The 27822-nt window shown below is 48.8% G+C and overlaps 11 protein-coding genes across 11 annotated transcripts; 4 read left to right on the top strand and 7 right to left on the bottom strand.

Annotated features, from left to right (window-relative positions):
- Positions 1-486: 486 nt before the first annotated feature.
- CAP2 (F-actin-capping protein subunit beta) lies at positions 487-1411 on the bottom strand (the record flags this gene model as incomplete). Its single annotated transcript, XM_064898979.1, has 2 exons — positions 487-1285; positions 1380-1411. The coding sequence occupies 2 exons, from the start codon at positions 1409-1411 to the stop codon at positions 487-489; spliced, it is 831 nt and encodes a 276-aa protein (XP_064754936.1).
- A 517-nt stretch (positions 1412-1928) lies between these two features.
- Positions 1929-5009, bottom strand: MPH1 (3'-5' DNA helicase; the record flags this gene model as incomplete). The annotated part of the gene is made up of 2 exons (XM_064898978.1): positions 1929-3184; positions 3332-5009. The coding sequence occupies 2 exons, from the start codon at positions 5007-5009 to the stop codon at positions 1929-1931; spliced, it is 2934 nt and encodes a 977-aa protein (XP_064754935.1).
- A 2794-nt stretch (positions 5010-7803) lies between these two features.
- On the top strand, positions 7804-8526 carry LTR64_004632 (uncharacterized protein; the record flags this gene model as incomplete). The annotated part of the gene is made up of 4 exons (XM_064898977.1): positions 7804-7822; positions 7880-8011; positions 8066-8281; positions 8339-8526. The coding sequence occupies 4 exons, from the start codon at positions 7804-7806 to the stop codon at positions 8524-8526; spliced, it is 555 nt and encodes a 184-aa protein (XP_064754934.1).
- Positions 8527-9647: 1121 nt separating this feature from the next.
- On the top strand, positions 9648-10279 carry LTR64_004631 (uncharacterized protein; the record flags this gene model as incomplete). The annotated part of the gene is made up of 3 exons (XM_064898976.1): positions 9648-9777; positions 9831-10067; positions 10119-10279. 3 exons carry the CDS (start codon positions 9648-9650, stop codon positions 10277-10279), a joined length of 528 nt encoding a protein of 175 aa, XP_064754933.1.
- Positions 10280-13035: 2756 nt separating this feature from the next.
- LTR64_004630 (uncharacterized protein) lies at positions 13036-13488 on the bottom strand (the record flags this gene model as incomplete). The annotated part of the gene is made up of 2 exons (XM_064898975.1): positions 13036-13224; positions 13264-13488. The coding sequence occupies 2 exons, from the start codon at positions 13486-13488 to the stop codon at positions 13036-13038; spliced, it is 414 nt and encodes a 137-aa protein (XP_064754932.1).
- A 3309-nt stretch (positions 13489-16797) lies between these two features.
- LTR64_004629 (uncharacterized protein) lies at positions 16798-17466 on the bottom strand (the record flags this gene model as incomplete). The annotated part of the gene is made up of 2 exons (XM_064898974.1): positions 16798-17319; positions 17407-17466. The coding sequence occupies 2 exons, from the start codon at positions 17464-17466 to the stop codon at positions 16798-16800; spliced, it is 582 nt and encodes a 193-aa protein (XP_064754931.1).
- A 696-nt stretch (positions 17467-18162) lies between these two features.
- On the top strand, positions 18163-19302 carry LTR64_004628 (uncharacterized protein; the record flags this gene model as incomplete). Its single annotated transcript, XM_064898973.1, has 1 exon — positions 18163-19302. One exon carries the CDS (start codon positions 18163-18165, stop codon positions 19300-19302), a length of 1140 nt encoding a protein of 379 aa, XP_064754930.1.
- Positions 19303-19536: 234 nt separating this feature from the next.
- On the bottom strand, positions 19537-20581 carry LTR64_004627 (uncharacterized protein; the record flags this gene model as incomplete). Its single annotated transcript, XM_064898972.1, has 2 exons — positions 19537-20460; positions 20510-20581. 2 exons carry the CDS (start codon positions 20579-20581, stop codon positions 19537-19539), a joined length of 996 nt encoding a protein of 331 aa, XP_064754929.1.
- A 269-nt stretch (positions 20582-20850) lies between these two features.
- On the bottom strand, positions 20851-21801 carry LTR64_004626 (uncharacterized protein; the record flags this gene model as incomplete). The annotated part of the gene is made up of 1 exon (XM_064898971.1): positions 20851-21801. One exon carries the CDS (start codon positions 21799-21801, stop codon positions 20851-20853), a length of 951 nt encoding a protein of 316 aa, XP_064754928.1.
- A 1078-nt stretch (positions 21802-22879) lies between these two features.
- Positions 22880-24318, bottom strand: LTR64_004625 (uncharacterized protein; the record flags this gene model as incomplete). The annotated part of the gene is made up of 5 exons (XM_064898970.1): positions 22880-22902; positions 22949-22966; positions 23030-23908; positions 23995-24170; positions 24233-24318. The coding sequence occupies 5 exons, from the start codon at positions 24316-24318 to the stop codon at positions 22880-22882; spliced, it is 1182 nt and encodes a 393-aa protein (XP_064754927.1).
- A 512-nt stretch (positions 24319-24830) lies between these two features.
- LTR64_004624 (uncharacterized protein) lies at positions 24831-27111 on the top strand (the record flags this gene model as incomplete). Its single annotated transcript, XM_064898969.1, has 4 exons — positions 24831-25856; positions 26086-26405; positions 26462-26550; positions 26606-27111. The coding sequence occupies 4 exons, from the start codon at positions 24831-24833 to the stop codon at positions 27109-27111; spliced, it is 1941 nt and encodes a 646-aa protein (XP_064754926.1).
- Between the last annotated feature and the right edge of the window lie 711 nt (positions 27112-27822).

Raw genomic sequence — 27822 nt, 5'->3', positions numbered from 1 at the left:
GAGCAAATCAACAAGAAAAGACCAGCACCCAAGAAACTCAAAAGCTTGGGCCTGGAACACCACCACCAACTATATGACTTGCTCGTGCATATTGCACGAGCTGTTTACGTTTCTTTGCTGGGCTATAGACGAGGCTCGCTCCCAACATGCACTTTCACTGCTACCATGCAATTTGTGAGGGTCAAGAATACGACACAGACCACGCAGGTTTCACGGCACGATTATGTATAAACGGGACGAAAAATGAGTTCATTTACGTGCTTGCCCAAACAGCACTAGAACAATTTATTCGAGTCTAATGCTGGCTCGAAATCTTTCTAATATCGTTGAATCGAAGGCGACTTGTAGGAAAACACAACAAGTTGTGTATTCTAGCTCGAGGAAGACGAAAGAACAATTGCCGCCCCGCCACAGATATGCTCTGATTCCAATGTGGCGCACCCAGAGGATTCAGAATTGAGTTGAGCAATCAGGATGCAATAGACATTATTTTCCACCCATGCTCTGAAAGACTTCTCTCTGTGTCCGGCGGTCCTGTTCGACCTGGCCTAAACTGGCCACACTCCTCAAGTCTCCCACCACGTCCTTGGCCTTGCCAAAATACACTTCTTGCAACTGATTCCTCATCTTGCCCTCCATGTCCTCAACCAGACGACCAATGTTGGCCACATGGCCGCCATCTCGACCCAGACTTCCAGTACTCTCAATTGCAAGATCACTTTCCACTTGTCTCGTCAAACTGCCTGCTAACGTCAAGCTACCTACAGCATCGTTGTCCTTGCCCAGGTGTAATATGACTGTAGATGTGAGTTTGTAATGTGCACTCTTGGACGTCTTGCCCCGTTCGTCGACTTCCACGACATGTATACTATCCCATCCTGCAGCATCTTCACCTCGTCCACTCTCCTTCTTCAACAGCACCACGCCTGCGAAGCCGTCGTCGAGGTCCCAGAGGTATACACTACCAATGCCGCCCTCATAGTATAGACTTCGATAGACTGTAAACGCTTCGTTCGCCTCAACCTCCATGCGCCGTACCCGATCAGATGGATAGGCTGCATCATCGATAGGTGGATCGAACTCGTTCGACCATGGTGAGCGGAAGGAGTCACCATCACGGTTGTAGTCGCATAGTAAATAGTCACGGCCGGTCTTTTTGCATCTGGCTACTTCGAGGGGCTGGTCGACTGCGGAGAGGAGGTCTTCTTGTATATCTGGGACTAATTGTGTGATTTTGGCTAGATTCTGTTTGATTTCTAGTGGTGAGAGACGGCGGAGGAGATCGCTGTTGATACAAGTGGCGTTAGTCCAGTGGTCTCACAGAGATCTCTTCGGTATGCTCTCCCGTCAAAAGGTAAGGGGTAGTTACTTAGACGTACAGAGCTGCGTCGAGCTGCGTATCTGCGCTCATTGTATCATAGGCTTTGCGCCGAAGCTCGACTTTAGAATTAGTGGAGAATGTCGACGATGTTTTCAGGTGCGAGACGTTCTGTTGAGCAGAGAGTATTAGGTAGTAGCCGTGCAGAGAGAATCACTAATTTTGAGATTGTGCTTGTATTCGAGGGACTTGCACCAAGTTTGTATAGGCCATGGTGACCGCATTTTGTTTAGGCCGAAGTTACAGCCCGCGACAGCCCGCAGGAGCCCACAACAGCCTCGTCTCCCACCAATTTCCAAAGGTCAATAGTACATCAAATCTTGACTCTTTCCCTACTACTCTGACCAACGATTTACTTAGTTTCTAGATGCAGCATTCTTTGAGAGATGTCGAACATGATATGTCTTGGTTGAGTTCTTTTCTAGAGACTTCCCTACGAAGAACGCTACAGCCACATCTTCAACATGCGGAGACTGGAAATGTTGTTAACCATCCAACAGCTCTAGGGGCATCTCCTTCTCTCAACGGCTGCGATCTTTAAGTGTCACTTTCAGCCATCATCGTCATCGTCACTGATGACTCTTTTGCTTGCACGTTTCTTAGCTTGGTTCGGCTTCTCCTTCGACGTCTTGGCAGGAGATCCAAATAGATTGTTGAGCTCAGGCAAAGCATCAGCTTGAGAAGCAGCGGCCACAGTGTTTGTCTGAGATACATAGAATGGCGCTTCGATTTGCTGGAGCTCAGCGACTGATTGGCGATACAACAACCTCAAATCTTCCTCGGCTGGCTGGATTGGTCTCTGTTTATACTGCGTCGAATTTCTGGCCAGACCGAATGCCTGGACAACATCTCTGGTGGCTTTGGAATGACCGACCAGTGTGGTCTTGTCGAGTCTTCTCAGTTTTTCCGGCTGGTTCCTGACGTCGATCGCTTGAATGAATTGTTCCTCTGTACCAGGTATTGTAGCATATCTCGCCTCTAAATCAGCTTCTTGTGCAGGCGTTAGCAGTATCTCTGAGTCGGCGGGCATGACCGCAATGTCCTCGTCTGAAGGGTCCCGTTTCTTCTTGTGCTTCGACGCTTGTAGTCTTTCTTTTTCCTCCTCTAGTCTCGACTTCTTCTTCTTCGTGCCGAGGAAGGTGAAACCTGTTTCAACGTTGTCGGGCATATGGAACTTCTTCGGTGGTTTCTTTTTGTTCTTTCCTCTCGACCTTTTGGGCTCAACAGACTCAACAGAGCCAGGTTGTGTATTCTCTATAGGAATGTCCACATGCTCTTTCGAGACCGATGGGTTAATACCTTTGGGCACTATCCTCGGAGAACGGTCAGTATGGAACGTAAATTCTTTGCCACTTTCTATCATCTCTTGCATCTTCTGATAGTTGTCCTTGGCCTTGTAGTAATCCCCCTCTTCCTTGTCTCTCATCAATAACATCACAATATTACCAGCTCTTTTTCGACCTGTTCGACCCATGCGTTGAAGCATGCGAATTGGGGATTTGGAACAATCGTAGCACACAATCAGATCGACCTCTCCGATATCAAGACCTTCTTCACCGATCGACGTTGCAACAATGGTGTTGTAGGTTCCTGCTTTAAACTTCTTGATTATCTCAGTTTGCTTCTTTTGGTCCATACCGTCTGATCCTTTGGTATTCGACTGACCCACGAAGACATGCGCTCGAATCATAGGTTCGTGTCTGTTCAACACTCTACATATCTCCTCCGCACTTTCACGGTAGTGGGCGAAGACCATGATTCGGGTTTCGGATGGTGGCCGCCCACCAGCACGGCCAGCACCTTGTCCTGCATCCAGGAAGTGGTTCAGCACCACAGAATTGAGATATGCCAGTTTTGGATGACCCACGAAGTCGTTGTTGTTAATCCAGGCTCGCATTCTGCTCATCATGGTTGAAAAATCCGTACTTTCCGTTATCATCTTGGTATACTTACCTTTACCCGACTCGTCTTGAAACACCTTCATCTTGCGATAGAAAGGACCCACGCCATGAAACTTGAGCAGTTCCAAGTTGTGAGCAAGAGGTAATAAAGGTTGAAAGCATGCCAGAACCATGCCTTTGACTCCTTGACTTGCTTTTCTTCCGGCATCAGATGCAAACCATTGTTTTTTGGCCTGCATCAACCCGTACAGGGTGATTCTTGTCGGGTCTTTCATCCATGATGCATTTTGAGAACACAATTTATCCAGCACAGGTTTCACAGCCTTCGAGAAGAGATCTAAGCACATTTGAATCTCATCGGAATAGTCGAAGAGCTCCAATTCAATATTCCTCTGATGAACGAACGCCTGGATGTCGATTGAGTCCTCAGTCCTGATCTCAACTCTAGCGATATCAAGACCGTCAACAACTTTTTGTACAGTCTCAACAGTAGATCCAGGCGTGGCAGTCAGTGCAAGGACACGAAAGCTAAGATTGAAGCGGTGCAAGAATCGGACAATCTCAACATAGGCGTAATTGCCCTGAGCTTTATGAGCCTCATCCACAACCACAAGGACTATTCTCTTTGGATCTGCTATACCAGTTTTTAGGTCATTTATCATGGTTTGAGGTGTCATGAAGAAGACACGTTTAGTTTGCCATTCCTCGCGACGAACGTCAGGTGGTATTTCGCCGGTCATAAGTGTGGTCTGTGACCGAGGTATACCAGCAATATGGAAGCAAGCCTCTATCTGCTGAGCAACAAGTGGTTTTGTAGGCGCCATGAACACTATCTGTGCACTTTTTGTCCAATTGTACCAATTCATCATGACCGAAGCTGCGATGAACGTTTTACCAAGTCCTGTAGGCAAAGCTACTAGGATGTTGTTGTATAATGCCTTGTGCACTATATTGTACTGATAGTCACGTATTGTGCCAACATTCAGAGGGAATATCCACTTTCGCATCGCCACTTCGTCAATCTTGTGATGGGTGGGTGGTTCGTCACGTTCAGCTAGACGCCAGTTGTGGGCTTGCGTAGCTGAAGGTCGAGATTGAGCTTGCCGCTGTGTGGTGTGCAAGCCAAATAATGTAGTCTGCCTCATGTTCTTGGATGATTGCCGTTGTAAGGCGGGAACGCTTGCACCAGAACCTACAGATATGCTGGCAGAGGTACCGAGATCCCGATCCGCCATGAGAGCCTCTATCTCATCATCGTCGAAGTCATCAGCAACAAGAACATCATCGCCTAGGTTAGCAACTATAGTGGTTCTCTCCACTTCATGGCTACCTGGTCCAGTTTCTGGTGAGGGCGAAGGTGTCAGGCTCTTCTTCCGCCATCTTGGTCCACGAATTCGCGTCGGGCTGGACCAAGGTTGATCTATCTGGGTAACAAACTCATTCTTTTGCGACTCCACAAATGCTGGCTTGTGTAGCACATGTTCGTACTTGGAACGTTCTTGACCTAATAGCTCGTCGTCGATCGCAATGAATTCCTTCGAAGTACTCGTCGGCAAAGTTACAGAGGTTTCTGAAGCTTGCGAGCTCGATATCTCATCATCTGAATCAGCTAGGATCTGCCTTGTTCGTCGTTTTTTACGTGGCGGTTCGGAGCAGGGCTCGTATCTCTGCGAACTTGGCACAAAGACTTCGCCGCCAGTTAGTCCTAACCCGTCGTCGTCGATATCCATAAAGTATATGTGGATTGCTAGACTCCAATTTGAATTCTTTTGTGGTATCACCCTAACCTGAACATGGAACGGCTCTAGATTCGTGTTCAATGCAAAACGCGTATGAATAGGCAATCACGTTGACACGTGATTGCGTGTTCCATCATGTTCGACCTGCCGGTACAGACTTTTAAGACGTGCCTAAACAGACTTGTGCTGCCACGTCGTACGCAACTATTGACCGCAACGTGAGGCCTCTGGCGTTCACCCTGTGGTCAATATCAACGTCGACATCAGCGCAACAAGATCAATCATGCTGGATCACATTTCGCGAAGGCGCATTCAGATCTAAGGCAAAGTTCCCACCGAGCTTGGCTATTATGCAAGTTCCCGGCCCATATTGGAATAGTAGTTTTTGAATGTCATATCCGCGATACTACTTTACAATAGAAATAATTAGTACAGAAGTATATAGCTTTTGAAGAATTCCTAGACAAGTATAAATATATAGTAGAGGATGTAGAACGGCGCTAGAGGCTTGAAGCTGTGTAACTATCTGGAGCGACGTACTACGGCCTTCACTTCTAGCTTAGCATCTAATCGATCCTTGTTTGTTTTCGCAACTACAATAGAGACTAAGCTTGCCCATAACTCATCGTCAAAGATCATCTATACACCACGCATAGCATCGTCTACGAAGTGACTGTACTAGACCTACATCACCGATACCATACATCACAGTCCTCTGGGTTGATCAACAAAGCGCCTGAGGGCGATATCGTCCATGGAAAACCCTGATCAGGCGAGTGGCATAAAACCAACAACAATGCTTCGCATCACAACTCTGCCGACTACCAACCAGCTTCTGTCCCTCGATCCCACAAGATGGAGGCATTGGTAGCGGAATAATCAAGAGCATCAGAATTGAACAAGGTATCACCACCACTGCGATAGGCGGCTTGATACGTTTGCTGATTCGTGGGCGCGGGGCGCAACACGAGCACGTTCCGCTACTCGTAGCTGAATCATGGCCTTCGTGCGGCATGCGGGGTGGCATGACAAGGAGGTTGGCACGATTGACAACCCTTCAACCTTCCAGTCCCGTCTGTGTCGTCAATCAACCGTCGGCGAATGACTTCAAGGACCTTGCAAATGTGAATTTAGAAGCTGAATCTTAGAGGCATGATTCCATTTGCTACGCAAGAGCTGGAGCTCTTCGATCTGACAGTACAACGTGCTGCGACGATGGAGAAGGTGATCGATGGTTGCCAATATTGACCATAGCCATGATAGTGATGGCTGAATGCAGATCTTTGCAAGCGGGATCGTCGACTCCAGTGTCGGTGAGCTGTCTTCCCATACAGGCAATTCGCATACCTCTACGGATTCTCGACCATTTAGCGGACCGGAGCAACGATTGTGTGCCACGAGTACTTTTCAGTATGGGTTAATGACCTCCGTCAGGCTGTAAACTCTGTGAATCGCGAGCATAGAGCTCTGATCTTACTGGTGTGCTGAATGACACAGGTGATCGCTGGACAAAGTACGCATATTTGTACTCACAAGCTATTGGTATCCACCTCTGGCACTAGTGGAATGTCGTGCAGTAGGGCAATATTCAGACCACATCAGCCTCTCAAAGCCCACAGATCGACACTCACGAGCATCTCATAGGCAGTGGAGCGGTGAAAAGAAGAGAACAGTGGATATGAGTGTTTTTGCTATAGTACAAGTGGTATGGAAGAAGACAAGATGATCTCCAGTCTCGAAAAGACAGGAAACCGCTGTGACCGCGCTAAAACTTGAAAATCACGCCCCACAGCGGGCGTTGATGTTTTGGAGACATCCCGCACGACTGAAGTCTATCAACACATGTTTTCAATCTTCTCGAACTCCGCCACGCACACCGCCTCCAGTGACATGAAACCGTTTTGCGGAAGACAAGTCACTATGTGAGAGCACGTTGTGATCGACGAAGATGCTTTTGCGATATGACTGCAGATGTTGTCAAGACGATGACTTACCCGATCCGCACCAGACTTGTGTAGCCATCTAGTCCGAGCGTGGACTTGATTTACTTGGGTCGAAGCTCAGTGTGGTATATTGCGGACTAGTTCTCGCCAAGCTATCGTAACTCAAGAAACCGAGAGCACACTCCATAAGTATCACTTGCCGTGAAAAGTGATACGGCATCGCCTGAAAAGGATAACGTAGGCTGGAGCAGCAGGCTACGAGACTTTCCATCAAGCGAAAACCAGCTTCTGAGGTGAACTCACGAGAGAAGCACTACTGATATCAACGCCACCCAGGTATACCAGACGAGTTCAGAGATGGCTGCGTAGAGATAAGATCTACAAAAGGACGTCGTCACTACGATCAGGTGACAACCTCGCGACGATATCAGCGGCTATACCAAAATATTTCGCCAATTCTCAAACAATGATTCGCTGACCAAGCACTGCATTGACGTACAACGGGAACATCGAGGTACACTCGTCCACATGACAGGTCAAGAGGCTGTCGATGTGGTCCATCGAGAGCCCATCACATCGAGGACGAGCTGCGATGCAGTGACAGAGATTCAAGACATTCAGCATGAGCTGAAGAGGGGAAGCAAGAACCATCCGAGCTCAAGAAGTACATATAAGGACGATATCCGTCGTTGAATCAGAACAGAACTCAGACACTCAACCACCAGTCAACAGCTCAACACTACCAAAGCCCAAAGCACAAGCTAACAAACAGCCATCTAAAGCTCCCTTCTTCTTCTTTCAAACCAATCAAAATGCATTTCGCAAAGATCCTCCTCTCTACAATGGCCCTTGGCGCCACAGGTCTGTCTTACACGCCTTGAATCAGCCACATAGCACTTTGTCTGACGAATGCTATAGTCTTGTCCGTTCCTATCAGCAAGCGAGAGGAAGACAGAATGGAGAAGCGACAAGTTGTGGCAGCTGTGAGCAGTGTCGTAAACACGGTCAATACCTTAGCCACGACAGTCAACACTGCACAAACTGCCATAAGTGAGACTATGTTCCAAGCAGAACGTGAGTAACGATTCACTGACTATTACACAGCCTCCGCAGTCGCTGCCAATGCTGAGGTGGCAATCTCCGCAAATCTGGCTGAGGTCGTCACGGCACTTCAAACTGCACAAACCGCTGTCCAGGCCCAACTTGCAGGCGCTGCGACCAGTATCACCTCTGCAACCGCCACTGCCCTGCAGAACACGCTCACTCAGCTAAGAGCTATTGCGTCTGGCCTGCAGACTACCCTTGACGAAGTTGAGGCTGGTAAGTATAATGTCTCTAAAATGTACTCACATGTTCTTATATCTGACCGTTCACTAGCGACCGATCTAGTAATTACTCAGGAGGCTGCTGCCATCAGATCTGCACTCACTGGAGTTTTGACGCCGATCAGCAACTTTGTCAGTGTTGCACGCGTGTCTGGACTGATAAGCGGTCTTTTGACCTCACTGACAAGCCTTCTTGGCGGTCTTGTCACAGACATCAGGAACATCATCGCTGCCATTTAAGGGTCAGCTTGGCCTGCACTAATATACTGGCGGGTACGGGACATACATACATGCTGAGGCTGGGACTTGGCGTATGTCATCTATTATCTTACATGATCTGACATGATTATGACCACAATCCTTAAACCAGGAAGATGTTAATGGCAAGGATGACACCTTGGAGTGTTGCAGCAGTGGCAATGGGAAAGAAACAAGCTCAGGATGGCAGGATATCGATATAGCATATGGATTGGATAATTCAGTGCAGACACTCCCTAATGTGAATCACAGGCAGAAAATCAAACAGTTGAGTCAGCACTCGACGTATTCGACACCACTTCTTTTTCATCCTAATAACTCCGTCACTCTTTACTGCCTTAGAAATGAGCTTTCGACAATGAGTTTCGCGTAGGAGGGTCATAACCTGTCTGCTGGTCACCAATTCATGGTTGCGCAGGATTTTGCAATACCAGGCGCAAAAATATAGTGCAGATGGGTCTTTGGAAGACGTGAGAGCACAAGACCGCAGAGACTCGAGCAGGACAATCGACGGGCCAGGTTGAAGCCATAGTGACAGAATTATAAACCGACCCTCGTAATTCTGTCCACTGTGTAACGTGCCATTTACAGCCACTAGGTTTCAACAACACAATCCCCGAAATGGCCACACAACCACTTGCCTAAAACATGGCAGTGCATTCGTTACACCAAGTACTCGCCTCTCTATTTGTATAGGTCGTCGTGCTCCCACTGGCTTTGACACACAGATGTCTCAGACGAACGCTCGGATAACCAATGCGGACAGGACCGTGGCACGTTGGGGACAACCAAGACAACCTAGCAAGACCCACAGACTAATTAGATCGACCAAGGCTTAACTCGATGGGTCGCCAGCCGGAACTTAGAATTGTCTGGGGGAGATTAAATTTAGGTCAAGGATGAAGGAGGTATTCATATGTGGCAGGTGCTGTCTACAATTCACTTTTTTCTGCTATTGCCTCTTTTTCCAGTACACATCGACGACCACGTTCACTTCATTCTATTTTGCGTTTTCGTCTTCTTACATTCGCTTAACAACAGAACTTAAGATATCAGCATAAAATATTAATATCGTGTTCAATAACAGCATCTAATACTACAACATGCGCTTCTTCACCACTGTCGTTGCCCTGGCTGTCGCCGCAACCGTCTCTGCACAAAATTCGACCAGCAATGGCGCTGCATCTTCGACCACAACTTCGTTGACTCCACAACAGACCTGCTTAGCAGCTTGTATGTTCCCCACGACGTCCGCAAGCATAAATAGCACGGCTAACGATCTACAGGCGCTACAAGCGACACGTGCTGCAGAGCAGCTTGTGTTGGTGTACCCTGCCCATCTGACCTGCAGGCAAACCAAACCACGGAATGCGCCGCTCGATGCTACCAAGGAAATGGTACACAAGAGGAAACCGAGGCCTACGCTCAATGCCAGTCCAGCTGTGTGAGCTCATATTTCTTGACAAGCACCAACGCTGCTGCTGCTTCCACATCCCGAGCTGCTTCGTCTGCTTCCGCCACTGGTACGTTCTTCTTACTGCTAAGGAGCTCGTTTCATGCTAATACATTTACAGGCGCTTCCGGATCCTCCAGTGGCTCTGCGACTGCCAGACAGACTACCTCTTCCGCCTCTGGTAGCTCTTCGACTTCTACTGCCAACGCTGCAGTCAGCACTCGTGCTGTTGTAGCTGGAGCTGGACTTTTTGGCTTGATCATTGCTGGTCTTGCTTTGTAAGAGCAGTGCACGATTCTCTCAGAAGAGTTTTGGGTATCATAATTTGGTGAACTGGCACACTAGAACATGTCAATTTTGATGCTACATGTCAAGTCAATGAACAGGGGCCAGGTACGTGGTGATTGGGCACTATGATCAGACCTCTCAGAAAGAATCAGGAAATGCATTTGTATGATTTTACCTATTTCTATCTTGTGCAGATTTGTGACAAGGGTGTTTTGTGGTCTCCAATGTTTGCCTTTCTGAGTCGTGCTGATGTGTTTTACAAATATCTGGTCGGCTGGTTTCGCCGTTGCGACCGTGGCTGAGTGCAGATGTGTAGGATATATCCGGCCAAAACACTTTCTCCACAACCACTAGGAATGCTGATCGTATACAACTATGATGGATACTAAACTGGTGAGCGAGGTCGCACACGAATAATAAAAGAGTGTGCGACCGTGCCGAACACCGTAGTAGGGTGCCAAGACCAACTCTCCCCCTGACTCGACGACATGGTCGAGAGTCTATGGTCGCGGCACTCGACTCCCCCTATCTCCATAGAACTCCTAGCTTTGGGACATAGTTGTCCCAAAAAGAAAGACTTCCGTACACTCCTCCTATACCTGTACTCTCACTCCCCCTGTTTCCTTAACGCCCATGCGTTCACGAAGGTCGTCGTGTATTGCTCTAGCTAACGCCTTCGTTAAGATATCTACGAGATTATCCTTAGTATCGACTCGTCTAGTATTAAGTTCACCGCTGCGCACCTTCTCTCTAACGAAATGCCATTTTACCTCGATATACTTAGCGCGAGCATGGAATTCCGGATTCCTCGTGAGCTTCAATGCGCAGTTATTGTCAATACCTAGAGGTACCGTCTTCACTGCTATATCTCTGATCCGCAGGTCGTTCAGGAAGTTCCTGATCCAGACTGCGTCTCTGGCCGCCTCAGATGCCGCAATGTATTCTACGTCCATAGTTGACTGTGCAATCGTCGATTGTCTCTTCGAGGACCACGAGATTAATGCCCCCGCGAATAGGAATACGTACCCCGTGGTTGACTTACGGGAGTCTTCACAGTTCGCAAAGTCGCTGTCCACGAAACCTATAAGTCTAGTCTCCCCCTGATTTGTAAAACAGAGACCCAGCTGCCTAGTACCACTTACGTAGGCAAGAATCTAATCTACGGCATCTATATGTGACTGGTCCGGGTTTGACGCGTATCTTGCTGTATATCCTACAGCGAAAGCTATGTCCGGTCTCGTACAGTCTGCCAGATAGTTCAGTGACCCGACCTTCGATTGATACAGCTTCTTAAATGCCGGATCAGCCATAGAATCTTTCTGCTTCTTTAGCTTAGCTCTCTTATCTAGCGGCGTCGATACCGGCATAGCGTCCTGCATATCGTACTTCTCGAGTAGCTGCTCGACGTATTGCTCCTGATGAATGGTGATACCGTCCGTACCCTGCTCGACGTGCATGCCAAGATAGTACTTACACTCGCCCTCATCTACCATAGAGAACGTGTCCGATAGTCTTCGTTTGAAAGCCGAAATCTTACCCTCATTTTGACCAAAAATCAGGATATCGTCCACCCAGAGGCAAAGTATCAGATCGTCTTTGTCGTAAATGAACACGCATGGATCATATGCTGACGGTCGCCATCCCCATCTCTGGATTGTGTTCGCAAACTTCTCATACCACGCTCGTGGTGACTGGTTGAGCCCGTAAAGTGCTTTCAGCAGCTCCAATACGCAGCCCTTTGGTAGCTTCATACCCGGGGGGGGCTTCATATAAACCTTGTGTTCGAGGTCACCGTTAAGAAAAGCCGTCTTAACATCCATCTGGTGAATCTTCAGCTTCCGCTTGGCGGCGATAGCGAATAGTGCCCTAAAAGCGGCTCGCTTTACCACAGCAGCGAATATCTCATCGTAATCCACTCCCTCTGCTTACTGAAAACCTCTTACAACTAGACGCACCTTATACTTTTTGATTCTGCCCCGCTGGTCCATCTTTCGCTTATAGACCCAGCGGCTCGTGATCGCTTTAGCCCCCGGTGGCAGTTTAACGATTCTCCAAGTCTTATTTCCTCTGATGCTTCCTAGTTCCTCTTCGGTGGCCTTCACCCATTCAGCAGCATCCGGGTTCCGCATAGCTTCCGCGAAGTTCTATGGGTCTGGCAGACGTGTGTGTTCCGCCGCAATCATAACGGCGTTCCCAACCCTCACTGCTAGGGCTACTGGTTGATTCTTCGACACCATCGTCTTTTTTCTTGTGTCGCTGGTCGACTTTTTCTTACTCTCCCGAGCCTGCTTCGATTCCAACGATACGCCTTTCATTTTTAAGCTAGGCTTTGGCTTTGTAGGTACAGTCTTCTGTCTCTTAGGTGCTCTACCTAACCCCTCATCTGGATCACCATAGTCTTCTCGGGGAGTATCCAGTGTGGGCTCGCTGCTTACTGGCATAGGCGTAGGTCTACGACCTAGACCCTCCCAGTGGTTCAAAACCTTCTTCTTTTTTCCCTCTCTCCAAGCCCATCTAGCTGCAGCGTTGTCATTGTGAATCCACAGTACACGATGAGGATACGTTCCATTCCGCGGTATACCGATAAGGCGTACATCCTCGCGGAAAAGCACGTATCCGAGCTGTAAATCCTGTCCCTTAGATAATCCCCATTTGTTAAGGATAGCGGCGAGCTGATCAACACTAAGGTTATCAAAATCCAGCCCAGCAGCGAAAGTCGCCACAAGAATATCTTCATCCTGCAGCACCAATTACAGCGCTTGACGCAGATCCTCAACCGACGGTACCTCCAGATCAGGCAGCTGTGCCTCGATAGACAGTCGCAGTGCGTGTAACCCGCACTCGAGGTTTATCGACGGTATCGGTAGCCTCCGATACCCAGCAGGAAACGCGTTCAACAGGTGCTGTAGCATGTCTTCCCGGATAGACGACAGGAAGTTCTGCTCGGTGCTTAGCCAGGCGGACATATCTACACCTACTTCGTCGTCCTCGATATCCGGCGCTAGTTGGGGTCTAAAAGTAACCTCGGGGACCTTCTTTGCTCCTTGACTGTTTTCTGTAGGCAGGCGGGATTCCCAGTCGTCTCTAAGGACTACCTCTCCATTCGCGATCTTATGCGTCGCGTACTGGTAACTTTCCACAACCCCGTCGACCACATATATGCATGCCTTTGCTCCTTTACCGATTTTGCCATTCTCACCCATAGCCACACAATTTTAACAAGGACGGCCATTATCGCAACGTGGATTATTCCGCGCTCTGCAGTTCGAACACCTACTGTCACCAGTGGGGGGTTCACGTGTCCTTGGCGAATAACCGCGCTTAACAAGTCCCTGCTGTTCGATATATGCACAAGATATGTCTTTCCTACTACATCGCCAGCATGGCCTCTCTCCACTGCACACGCCGCCTTCACTGGTGCACAAGACACATGACTGTTCGACCAAATCCTGTCTTGTTGTCGTATAAATCTTATAGATTTCTTCGTCTGTGTATATCTTAGGTCTGCAGGCCTTTAGCAATTGCTTTAAAGGCTTACAGTGGTTACACGGTGACTCGCCATCGCAGGAATACATTCTTTTAATACATCGTATACAAGCTGGCTTACGCTGCTTTTCCTTTGTATCTTTTCCTGTTGTCGCGGGCAGCCGTGCAAGCCGGCGGCTCACCAGGTTCATGTTTTCCGGTGGCACCAGTGCCTTGGTCTCCTCCGTCTGCTCAATACATGGCGCTCGGTGTCTCGCGCACTCCAGGCACCGCGGCCCAAAGCTTTTGTCACACACCTTAATGTAGAGGCGAAAACACCGATCGCACCTGCTTAGGTCTAGTACCATAAGCCACCTACTTCTGTACGTCTTCGTGTTGGGATACTTCTCCTTAAGTATTTGTACCTTCCCAGTTCTACGACGTGACTTCTTTTGAAAAAATTTAGATCTGGTGCCTGCTTTTGGTCTTGTCTCCTAGTCAGATTCGGTCCCCAGCGAAACAGTATCAGTTTCATCGTCCTCCCATTCATCACCGTCTTGCTGATGTGCGGCAGCACCCGCGAAGTACGAGGCATTAAAGTCGTTAAATAGGTCTCCGGGTAGGTCCCATACAGCTGTAGTTCCATCTTCACGCTCCACATTTTCATCAATCTCCGGCTCACCTATTGTATAGGGATCCCAAGCCGCCGCTGGTTCGACATCTACATCCTAAGTGGCTTGTATTCTGTCGACATCCGGCGCCATTGCGCCCTCTATGTCCCCAGATTCCTCTGACAACGGATCACGTTCAACGCTGACTCTCTGCCCGCTATTTCCGCTGGGAGGATAAGGGAGACGCGCATCTTATAGCACGGGGGTATTGTCGTTCTGTGTGTCGGTAACTCCGGTAGTGTCACCTACGGTGGTCTCAACGTATTCTAAGACAGAGTCGGTTCCATCAGAGCCGTCCTCTCCGTTCCCTAAGCTATCTTCGTCTTCTTCGGGATCTTCCACATCATCCTCATCTTCTAGGGCTTCTATATCGATAACCGGTTCTTCGTCGATACCGTCCCCATCGATAACCTTAGCTTGGCCAACGCGAACCACCTTCTTTAGGTCGGGAGAATAGATCCTATAGATAGCCTCTCCGTCGCAACCAACGAACCATCCGTACCACGCTCGAGGAGTGTGTAGTTTAGATCCACGCTTCTCCGGTGGAAAAGAAACATAAGCAGTGCTGCCGAAGATTCGTTCTCGTACCAGGTTTGGCTTCACACCGCTAAGCGCCTCCCACGGCGTCTTCTGTTCTCTCTTGCGGAGGGCACGTGCAGGTGCTCTGTTCTTAAGGTAGACAGCGTGCTCCATGGCCTCGGGCCATAGACTGTCGCATTCCGCGGGTCCGGTTGGATTATCGACCCATTACTGGCCGTCTCTCTTTTTCAGAATCCCGAGAAACTCTTCTGTCTTACCGGTAATGATGTCCGTGATTCTCCCAGTCACGTCGATCTCGCCGTGCATTACGGATGTCCTCTCACGCAGAGTTCTATGAGTTCTCTCGGCCACACCATTCTCGTAGTGGTCGTAGGGGGTTGTTGGCTCCCAGCTAACGCCCCTCTGAGCGAGCCAGTCGGTAATGGCCCCGTTGTTGTGGAACTCAGCGTCGAACCGATATCTACGCACGTTCATGTCGAAATCCTGGTTTAGGAGGTCATGCATACGCTGGAACTTACCGACCAGGTCGGCCCCCTTAAGACGTACGCACCAGGTGAAACGGGTGGCATCATCCGTAAAGAACATCATTCTAACAGTACCGTCGTATGACTTAACGCGTTCATATAGACCCCAGGTGTCGACATATATCAGACGTCCTTTCTCCTTATAGTGTCGCTTAGCTGGATCACGCGGTATATAGGTAGTGGCCTTCGTCTGGTTATAGGTCGGGCAACTCAGCTTTACACAGGCCTTGATCTGCTTGCCGGTGACATTCATGCCTGTGCTCTCCTTTTGTAGGGTTAGCATGTTCTGGAAACTCAGGTGGCCTAGCTTTCTGTGCCATAGCATCACCGGACTTTTGTAGTCTACAGCGGCAGCGAGTTGTTTCTCTGCCCCTGTTACTTTAAGACCGACGACATAGAATAGATCGTTCTTTTGTTCGGCGAAACCGACCGAACGACCCTCGTAAAAAAGCGTCATCCCGTGTTTCTTAATTCCCACTTCGACACCGAGCTTTAGCAATTTACCAAGGGAGACAAGGTTGCATCGCGCCTCAGGAATATACATCGCACCATCAATATGACTTATAACTTTCTTGCCATTTCCTAAACTCATGACTAGTTTGACCGTCCCTCGGCCTAGAGCCTTCATCGAAGACTTCTTTCCAGCAGTGTTTAGGACTAGGTCGTCTACGTCTAACTTTATAAACCATTTCTTATCATTAAAGATATGCATACTGCAACCAGAGTCGATCAAGACCACATCAGGAGTATCAAAATCCCCAGCGGCTAGGGCCATTGGAATCTCATCGCCATCCTCTGTACCCAAACCTCCTTCCTCCAGGTCTCCTCCCCCAGTCCGCACCTTACCACCTCCTCTACTCGTCATAGTCTAAGACGCAGAGTTAGCAGTGGCTCAGGCAGAACTGGGATCAAGGGCCATACCTGAATCAGGGGTCTCTTCGGCAGTGAAACCTAAGAACTTAACGGTCTCTGTCTTGACCTTATTGTCATTTCGGGCCTTTCGTTCGTCGTCTTTCTTCTTCAAAGCCTTAGGCTTAAGCTCGGCGTGAAGACCCCAACACTTGTCTAGGCCGTGGCCAACTTTACCGCAGTGAGAGCATGTCTCGTTAGACTTCTCTCGCTTGTTGCTGCTGTTGACGTTATCTTATCTCTTAGTTCCATTTCGCTTCTGCTTCTCTTCCTTAAAACGTCGATCACCCTCTCTCAATAAGGCATTAGTGAGTGCACCGATGTCGTGTATGTTGCCCATACCGCGGCCACGCATAAACCATTCATACTGTGTGAGGATGTTCTTGTATGAGTCTAGCAGGCCTTAGATGATGTAGTCACATAACTCCGAATCATTCATCTGGGTACCGACTTCGGCCAACTCAGTCCGCGCCTCATAGAACTTGTTGAGGTAGTACTCCATGTTATACTTACTACCCGCAAGAGTAAGAACTCGCATCTTTCTAAGGACATCTTGTCTAACGACTGTCTCTACCGGTCTGTATGTCTCGACGAGGTAGTTGGCAAGATCGACCGGATCGGTGAGGTGAGCCGCCTGCGACTGGATCAACGACGATAGTGAGTCAAAAAGAACCTTTCTGGCGGCCTTGATCTGTTTGACCTGTTTTTCGTACTTAAGAAGATCAATGTTGTAGTATACAATTGCTGCTTGTAGCTCGACTCTAATCGGTCTGAGGTTAATGTTCAAGAGGTTAGGGATTGGCGCGACTTTGGGATCCGGCGCAAAATTGTCGCCGTCGAGCAGTGACTTGTAATCGTCTTCGCCTTCAATTAACGGTGGATTAGAGACTGGCCAAGCACTGATGGCCGTCCAATACTTAGGGTCCTGGAGCTAAGGTTCCGGCATCCGCGCGTCCTTAGCCTCATTGGTGAAAAGGTTAGCCACATCCTTGTCTTAGGCCTGTCTTATTACAGACTTGTACCAGGTGCTCCAGTTACTAGAACCCATGAGCTTAACACCATTGGATGCCATCTTATATCGGTGGCCGCTACCTTAGCGGCACTTCGACCTGCAGAAATAACTTTAAGAAGTCGTTTATGCCCAAACAAATTGGTAGATCGACTTCTAGATACGTAAAAGCCTACACCTCTATACAATCAACACCCTTTCTGTAGAAAAGAGCGCTCATAACCACTAGGAATGCTGATCGTATACAACTATGATGGATACTAAACTGGTGAGCGAGGTCGCACACGAATAATAAAAGAGTGTGCGACCGTGCCGAACACCGTAGTAGGGTGCCAAGACCAACTCAACCTGGATTATTCCCCAATTCAGATAACTTCGAACAGAGTTTGTGGTTGCTCCGAAGACGATTGGTTGCTTTCGCAAGCAAAAGCACAACTTTGGGGTAGGACCAACCCTCTCAACCTTTGAGAGACTGCTTGCTCTTGGCTCAGTCCTGCAAGCGTCTGTTCTTGACGTATGTGATGTCAGCCACGTCTGAAGCCACGATAATGGTTCTCTTCTGATGAGCGTCGGATACTCACACGTGGTTAGGAGCTAGTTCCTCGATAATCAACACTATCACAACCGCAATGACGAAGCCAATGCTGCGGTACAGGTATATAGGCGGGGTCGCTCTTGCGCGTAGAGTGCTCTCATCTCTTTGTTTTGATACTTGACACAGCTTCTCCAGCAAATCTACTGAATCACAATACAGCAGCTATGGGTATTGGTCAGAAACTCAAGGATACATTCAGCTCCGGGGATCATCGAGATGATCATACTAACCCAGGCTCATTCAATTCAGGCAGTGGTAGGGACTACGTTCCACCTACTGGCACACATGTCGGCCAAGGCAGCCATAGTGCGGGCACTGGTAGCAACGTCCCCGACCGCGATGTTATGGATCCAGCGGATCACAAGCAAGGCCCCAATGTGATGAGCTCGACAGGCGCCGCTGGAAACCCAGTCACCGGATCCACAGGTCTTGGAGGAGGTAGCAGCGAGTACTCCAGCAGAGACCAGTACGGTCAGGGGGCCGGCATTAGTAGTCACGACATGGCGCATCGCTCACACGACACCTCCACTGGTCGTGACCACGATCAATCGTCTTACGATAATCGAACTATCGACCATGGCGTCGGGTTGGTGCCTATCGGAGGCGGGAGCGGTGCGGCAGCAGTTGAGGCGGCCCACTCTCACAAGCAGCATCATGGCCACCACGGCGACGAACCGGTGGGCACGACTCATGCCCACGACTCTGCGCACTCTCACGGCCAGCATCACGGCCACGATAGCTCCAGGCACCAAGCGGGCACGAGTCACGGTTACGAAACTCATCCCCGTGGCGCAGACTTACTTCCCATGGGCGGTGGGACTGGCGCAGCAGCAGCAGAAGTCGCCCATCCTCACAAGGAGCATCATGGTCACGATGGTTCCACGCATCACACTGGCACCTCTCATTCTCACGATTCGTCTGCAGCAACGGGTATAGGCGGGCAACGCAGCTACGACATTGGCAACCAGAATCCCACCCTGGGTGCTGGGACAGGTTCAACCCAACAGTACTCGCAGTATGAGCAGGGGCTGCCATCGCGAACAGGTCACGATTACGACTCCGGTAGAGGCGTTGGTGATGACTCAATGCGTTCGCAGGCGCAGCAGCGGGGAATGGAATCTGGATATACTGGTCAAGGCGCTACGAGTATGAGCGGTGGACTGGGGTCCAGTTCATATGGCGGGTCAGATGATTATGGTGCAGGTCGTTCAGGTGCTACAGTATTCCACAAGTGTGAGCATTGCGGAAGAGATAACGATATCAGCAATTATTTCAAGAAGGATGCAGCATATCGCACTGGTTGAGAGCCGGTTGTCGGATCTGAGAGAAGCGGGTTGCCATGTATGGTAAATGCTTCTTCACTCTTTTAAGAACTTCAGGTAAGTTGGGAATACAGAACATATAGTGAAGTTATGCTTGAAGCCTGTACTTTGTAGTTACAGCAATCTGGATCGTCATGTTGTTTGACTTTCAACCCGTGATTTGACAGATCCCAGCTTAATCGTCCTCAACACTATCTTGATACTGCAGGCCCCCCACTATTTTTCCATCGCTTTGTCGACAGCCAACTTGGTCACCTCATCAAGTGACGGTTGATTCAATCCTAGGCGCGCATCAGAATAATCCTCTAGTTTTTTGACAGGAAGTGACGGGTAGAAGTATCTTGAATAGAGCATCACTCTGTACCCGATCATATTCCTTTGCTCAAACATTGTCTTGCCCTCAACGTAGCGAGCTTCCGGGGTCACATGCTTGATAGTCCAGTCACCCTCCTTGCCACCAGTGACTCTCAGGACAGAAGATAGCATATCCGCTTGACTGATGTGAAAGGCGTGGACGCGGAAGATGCTGTTCCTGTAGTCCTCGAGACAGGGGCGTTCATTGCCGGCGCCATTTACTGATATAGGCAGGCTCAACAATTTCGCAACAGCTTGGCCGACATAGGGCAGAGTGCTGCAATACACCTTCGCAGTCCCGTCGTTGTAGAAGGTGACTTCCTTATTCTCGAAGTCAAAGCCAAATGTGGACACCCCGGCTACTAGACTGTAATCGTACCAGAACCCGCAAGCTACGGCGATCCATGCGGTCTTGGTGGTCTTCGATTCGATCAATTTCCTGATTGCCAATTGGCTGTCTCCGAGCATGGTGTCTCTGTTCACATCGGGGTCGGTGTAATCATAGCCCCACTCATTAGGTAAGATCCAGGGGACGTTTGCGTCAACGGCTGCTTCTACAAGCTTCGTGACGGACTCCTGTGGTGCTCTAGCATTCATGGTGATTATCAAGGCATCTTGTCCACGCATGGCATTTGTCAAGGAGTTGTGCTCATCGTAGTTGACTTTTGCAACCATGATCCCATTGGGGAAGGTGCTAGTGCTTTCCAAACGCGTTATAGCAGTGACATTGTGTTGTCCAGTTTTGAGAAGCTCAGCAGTGATATAAGATCCTTGTCCACCAGCTGCCTGCAATAGTCAGTAAACATTCAGTCGTGAAGCAGTTTGGGGAGCATACTCCAACAACGGCTACGTTCTTGATATGATTGGAGGCGCTCGCAGGCTGATCGTCAGCATAAACACCAGTCATGTTTTGAATCCAGTGCCCGTTGTCGAAATGGCTTGCTCTCAATTACTGATTGATTCCAGGTTTTGCATGGTCGATTTTCCTTTGAACATATTTCGACGTCTTTAGCACATTCTTTGATAGGAAAGTATAGATCCTTGCTTCGTGGTCTGCCATCGCGGAAGTATGGCTTTACCTCCGCTATCACCGTACGTTTCGACGGGAAGCATGCATCAAGGAGGCTAGCATCCACAAGGCATTGGGTCTATAGAGCATTTTCTCTACTTGGAACTCTACAACGCGTTTCCCTCCAGACCCCTCGGATATACCAGCTTCGGCTTCAGCAGGTCCTTCTCAATAATCCTGTCCTTCATGGCTTCAAGCTCCGGCAGATCCCAGCACACATTGAGATACCTCCCACTGATCCACGGTCTACGCTCGGCACCGCCACCAGTCATCCAGACTACAGCATCGCCAGCCAATTCCACCTTCTCAGTGAACACGTGCGCTAGGAATGGAGGTGGTCCACCCGGACCAAAGATGTCTGTGAGAACATTGCCTGGATTTATCGCGGTGCAGATAAGACCTTGCTCTGCATACTCCACTGCAATAAATTCGCTGAGCCGCAGAACTGCCGCCTTAGAGACCTGGTAAGAGTTTCCACCTGGACTTACGATAACCGCTCCCACGCTGGCAAGGTTGACGATGGTCTTGAGGCCTTCGGTTGACTTCAGAAGCAAGGGAATGAATGTGCGACACGCATAATACACACCCTTGAGGTTGACATCGAAGGTCGACCACCAAACCTCTGGGTCAGTGTCTATCAACGGTTTTACCTCAGGCAACATGCCGGCACTGTTGACAAGCACGTCCAATCGACCAATATCTTTCTCTACGATTTCCCTAGCCTCTTGAACGCTTTCCAGCTTGGTGACCTCCAGCTTTATCAAATGTACTTTCGGCGCGGTCTTGCCCGCTGCTTCGGCGGCGTGGATGAACACTTTTTCGAAGCCGTCTTGGAATGAGCGACCCGTTACGGCGAGGTGTGAGACTCCTGCTTTGGCAAACGAGACACTTATGCCTTTGCCAATGCCTTTCGAGCCACCAACAATCAAAACCGCTTTTCCAGATAGATTAGCTACGGCGCTATCAATTTCGGGGTAGGTGTCATTGTGTACTGTTTTGGTGCAATCATAGTCACCTGGACCCTCAAGCGGGTTAAAACTTCCTTGTGCAGGAGGCATTTTGGATTCTATCGCTTCCGTTTCGTTCTCAGCTTCGAATTGAAGTGGTTTTGTGATAGTTGTACCACAATTTCGGGCAAGACTAGGATGTTGTCGTCGAGTCGCACAGCTTGAATCAAGACAAACCCGTTCTCCTTATATTCTCATAATCTCTTCGGACCTCAATTTATATCTAGTGTTCGTTCAGTAGAAACGAGAGTCGTCAAGCAGTGCATGCTCGATCTCTGATTCGAATCTTTGAATGGTATTATAGCCAGAAAGAGGTCATATTATGGCCATGTAAGCCTTGCTAGTCGAGAGGGGCATCCGACATCCCATCGGGAAGTTGAATGCAGACTAAACTGTCGTGTCCTCATAACGTACAAAATTCGGAACTAGTTCCATGACTTTAGAAGGCCATGCTTATGGATACATCATGCTTATAGGTGCCATATAGCTATAATTTTTGGAAGCAGCAATTGTTATACTGTTTAGATCGATTTGTTTTGTTAACCAAGATGGTTGGTATTCCGAACATAAGCAGCTTCGTTGTATGAGAGTAATGCACAGATAAGATGCGCATCTTAAGCATTCTTGGCTATTGGTATGTTGTTTGTGGACAGAACTCTCTGAGTCAAACCAATAAATCATCGCTATGAAACCATTAGACGAAAAGCTCCAGAGTATGATAAGGTCGCGTCCTGGAGCTCAAAAAGGTATGTACGATAGTCCTTTTGCAGCTGGGACTAACACCGAATGGTTGGGTCAAGCATAACATGGCAACACACAGACCCAGCACTCAGTCCCGCTCTCACTCTGGTGCAGTATCGATTAGCTCTCTTTTCGTGTTTTTGAATGCGCGGGTTCATGCATGCATGGTCATGCAGGACTGGAGGGCACAATAAGTCACTAAAAAGCAGATGTTTTTGTCGCAATATCTTCTCTTTAAGCCTTCTGAGCAGTAGTAACGGTAAACAAGTGGTCTACCTTCACAAAACCGCAAACGCCGCGACGAGCCGTATCATAGGTGACGGCTGTTCGTGAGGCACACAAAGAGATCTTCAGCCCCAAGATTGTGGCTTGCCCAAAGTGGTACCTACTATAGCTGCTCATTGATGAACACTGCAAAGAATTAGCTCTTTTCTTGACAAACCAAGTCGATACTTACAGCCAGCCATGCCCTGGCCTGTTCCCACACACATCGTCGTTAGTAGAACCCTTTGTCCCTGCCTCCTACATTCGCTCGAACCTGTTACGATCTGGCGCACACCTGTTGCTCCAAGAGGATGGCCGAGTGCTATAGCTCCTCCACGAACGTTCATCTTATTGTGATCGATGCCCAACTTATCCTTGCAATAAATAGCCATAGACGCGAAGGCTTCATTTAATTCGATAATGTCAATATCGTCGATCCTGAGGTTGAACTTATTCAGCAGTTTAGGGGCGGCAATTGATGGGCCAATGCCCATAATGCGAGGGGCGAGGCCAGCTACTGTCGCGCCGACAAATTTGGCTAGAATAGGTTGTCCGAGTCGCTCTGCCATACTGCGTTTCATCAGGAGTGTGGCAGCGGCTCCATCGGTAACCTGGCTCGAGTTACCTCCAGTGCTGCGATCTCCAAACTCCTTGAAGGCAGGTCGTATCTTGCTTGGGGCTTCATATGTTGTACCCCAACGTGGTCCTTCGTCTTTTGTGAGCATTACCGTCTGCCGCACACCTTCTTTGTTCGTAACAGTCGTTGTGATTGGGACGATCTCATCATCCAACCAACCCTCCTTCTGTGCTATCTCTGCCCTCCTAAAGCTTTCATATGGGTAGCGATCCTGTAGCTCCCGTGAAATACCAAAGTCTCGACCAACGTTTCCACTGGTTTGGCCCATGGGCTGCATACAGTCTCTAGCATCGGAATTTTGGAGAACTTCTTCATCATAGGGTTCCTCAAAACTATCATTGCTAAAGCTCATGGACTCGGCGCCGATTGCCAGACCGCAGCTGATACCGCCCTTCGAGATTTGATCTGCGATGTCTTGCACAACTTTGAGACCAGATGCACAAAACCGGTTGGTGGAATAAGCCGCCGTAGTAGTGGGGAAACCAGCGGCAAGCACCGCGGCGCGCACTTGATATGCTGCCCTTTTGTCATTCACGTGTAGTATGCATGAGACTCATGGCTCACCGAAGTCTCGACTGGAATGAAGACGAAACATACATTACCTAAAGCGACATCCTCCACTAGTGCAGGGTCCATATTCATCTTACTGACAGCATGTTTAAGCAGTTTGACGACAATCGCGTCCAACGGGGTATCCTTGAGTCCACCCTTTTTGGCCTTGGTCAACGGTGTGCGCAGCGCCAAAGTAATCACGATATCGTCTGGATGTTTCTGTAGACTTGGTTCATATCAGGATACACGCGCATGGGAAACTGGTAATAAGCACCTGCCATTACTTACATTGACGCCAGAGGTGGTGTAGCTGGCTGCGAGACGTGCCCAGCGAGCGAGGCTAATCGCTCGACAGCTGAACCCTGCCTAGACATCTGATGGTATGAATTTGGAGCGCGTTGACGATGAGTGCAAATTCGAACGACGATTTTCTTCAAAATTCCACACAAGTCGGAATCTTGTCTTATTTGCAACGCGCCATATTGATCGATCAACAACTAATTCAGACATCACAGGTGGCATCGCACAAGCTGCCGGAATTGCCAACTCGCTCATCTTCCATGATAAACAGAGACACGGGTGTGGTGGGATGGGGTTATCCTCCAGAAACAAAAACACTCCGTGTATTGAATTGACCCACCGGAAGGTAACAACCCGAATGTGGGCCTCACCACCTTCATTGTTACGATCTCGGGGTTTGGATGTCCACAATCACTACATACCTCAAAGTTCAAATTCATCGATGGGCAAAGAGCACGATCCCCAGTTCATTCGTCGCGTTAGAAGACAGCAAGCTAGCAAATCGAGCTGTTGCATTCTAACAGTAAGGTCCGGGCTTGCAATGCAAAGTTGAGGGAGCCATCGAGCACGAACGCACATCGCAACCATGTCCAACGAAGGAGAAAGTGATCTCACCACCCCCCGAAAGCTATGGCAACATCCAAACCCACAATCGACTCGCATGTGGAAGTTCATACAAAAATGCAACGCAACATATGGACTCTCCCTGGGTGACTTCCATGACACGTACGAATGGTCAACGGGCTTAAGACGCAACGATTTCTGGACGGCGCTCTGGGATGAGGTCAACCTGATACATGAGGGCTCATATGTCGAGCCAGTCGATGATAGTGTTCGTATGGATTCGATTCCTCGTTGGTTTGATGGAATCAAGCTCAACTTTGCCGAAAACATTCTCTTCAACAGAGGAAGTCGGCCGGGTGACCTTTTCACAGATAATGGTAAGACAGATACGAAGATAGCTATCACCGAAGTCAGGGAAGGCATGTCGGAGGTTCACAACTATACCTGGGCGGACATTAGAAGATCAGTAGGTCTGCTGTCAAATGCAATGCGAGCGCATGGCGTCAAGAAAGGCGACCGGGTAGCTGTTGTCGGGAGCAACAGCAAAGACACTTTATGCACATTTCTTGCTACCACCGCAGTCGGCGGGATCTTCAGCAGCAGTTCGACTGATATGGGTACGAACGGAATTCTGGAACGTTTGAGACAAATTGAGCCCATCTATATCTTCATTGACGATTTTGCGGTTTACAACGGAAAGACGACAGCTCTGAGGTCGAAGATCCAGGGTATCATCGAAGGGCTGAAGGACAAATCCAACCTCAAAGGCATTGTGATACAGCCCCGGTTCAGTCAACCAGCTGATATCCAGTCACTACCACGAACCCTGACGCTGGAAGAGTTCGTGGGCGCAGCGCGTGGGAATGTAGACCTTCAGTTTGAGCGTGTACCGTTTAACGATCCACTCCTGATTGTCTATTCGTCGGGAACTACTGGTGCACCAAAATGTATCGTTCACTCTGTTGGAGGAGTCCTGATTAACGCGGTCAAAGAATCTGCTCTCCATAGGAGTATGGGCCCAGAGTCCGTTCAATTGCAGTATACTACGGTAAGCTTGGCCCGCAACGAGTTTGGAGTCTTGTCGAGCTTACACAAAACCCCAGACCAGTTGGATCATGTATCTTTATTCCATCATTAACCTTCTTGTGGGATCACGGCTGGTATTGTATGATGGCTCGCCCTTCAAGCCAGACATAACGAGCTTCATTCGTCTTATGGAGCGGCAAAAAGTCACGCACTTAGGCATTAGTCCACGTTACTTACTAGAACTGCAGCAGAATAAGGTGGTGCCGAGAAAACTTGTTGACCTCAGTTCCCTGAAACACGTGGTCAGTACAGGGATGGTGCTCAGCGATCAACTTTTCGAGTGGTTCTACGACACAGGGTTTCCACAGACCGCTCAGCTAGCGAATATATCTGGTGGGACCGATATTGCTGGATGCTTCGGTATGGAGAACCCACTAAACCCGGTATATGTCGGTGGATGCCAGGGTCCAAGCCTCGGCACTGCTATCGCTGTATTTGAAGAGCGACGTCAAACCGATGGAAGTCCTCAGATAGTTAGACTTGAAGATGGGGTGCCAGGAGAGCTAGTTGCGTAAGTGCCAATGTGCTCAACGACTTCCCTTGTGGAATATGCTTACGTCGTTTTAGGACCAAGTCGTTCCCAAACCAGCCAGCCTTTTTTTGGGGCGAGAACGGCTCACAGAGATATTTCGACTCCTACTTCTCGAGATTTGACAGTAAGTTGACTGAAGACGAGGCACAAAGCTTTTTAACTAACCAGCAATCTCGCAGATACATGGTCCCAAAATGATTTCATCATGATTCATCCTGTCACAAAACAAATATTCTTTCTGGGCCGTGCAGACGGGGTTCTTAATCCGTCCGGCGTGCGATTCGGGTCGGCCGAAATCTACAACGTGCTTGAACAACACATACCAGAAGTCCAAGACAGCATCTGTGTTGGACAGCGCAGGAAGCAGGACGATGATGAATCGGTTCTGCTTTTCCTGCTTATGGCGCCTGGTCAAAAGTTCACAGCAGCACTGATCGGAAAAGTCAAACAAATTATCTCACGAGAGCTAAGCAAAAGGCATGTCCCGAAGTACATATTCGAGACACCAGAGATACCGATGACAATAAACGGGAAAAAAGTGGAGTTGCCTGTGAAGCAGGTAGTGTCGGGCTTCAAGATCAAACCTTCAAGTACGCTCACAAATCCAGGCTGCCTCGCTTACTACGCAGAGTTCGCAGAGGATGAAAAATTATCCACTGCATCGCTGGAGCGGGCCAGATTATAGTGCACGAAGTTAGCAACGTGGTTGCTGAGCAAGATGACCAGGAGAAAGTATGTGTTCCGCATGTATCAATGTTGTTTGTGCTGATTTTCATCACCACGTGATATAGCGATGTTCAAGTCTAAGTTCTAGCAGTGAGAAGGCCCAATAACTAAGATCGACTTGGTCAATACGTACTTACGACAGTCCTCTCTCACTCTACAAAGACTTCTTGATGATTCGTATCCAACTGAGCGTAGATAGTGCTGTCATCGATGCAGCGCGATTCACTGCTATGTACGTAGATTTTGATGTCAACCACTCATGCTGCATGACTGTATATCTTGCACGTGGAGAGCATATCAGTAAATTGGTAGTAAGACAGGCACTCAGGAAAGGGATAGGGCTAGTTTGGGGAAGTGTGCCTCAAAATCGATAAAATAAGTAATGATCAATAATTTAACATATAATATAGCAGGATCCAATAAGAATTATGTTTTTAGCTGTAGATTCTTCTTTGTTTGGGGGTAAATTTAAAAGGGGTGTGGGGAATGTGGACTGGTCAATACTTTTTGACAACCGCTGTAGGTCTTCCACTTGGCTGCTACACCATTGCAATATCTCCGTGTCCATATGGGAAACGAAGTGCCTTCATGTTCAGGGGCGAGAACACTGCTTTCTCTTGCTCAATGATTCGTTACAAACAAGCCTGGCTTGAACGATACGAACAACGAA

The sequence above is a fragment of the Lithohypha guttulata genome (genome assembly GCF_036872675.1).
Source record: "Lithohypha guttulata strain CCFEE 5908 chromosome Unknown scaffold_3, whole genome shotgun sequence".
Classification (NCBI taxonomy): domain Eukaryota; kingdom Fungi; phylum Ascomycota; class Eurotiomycetes; order Chaetothyriales; family Trichomeriaceae; genus Lithohypha; species Lithohypha guttulata.
Note: the sequence above shows the minus strand (reverse complement) of the source record. Positions and strands in the feature narration are given on the sequence as shown.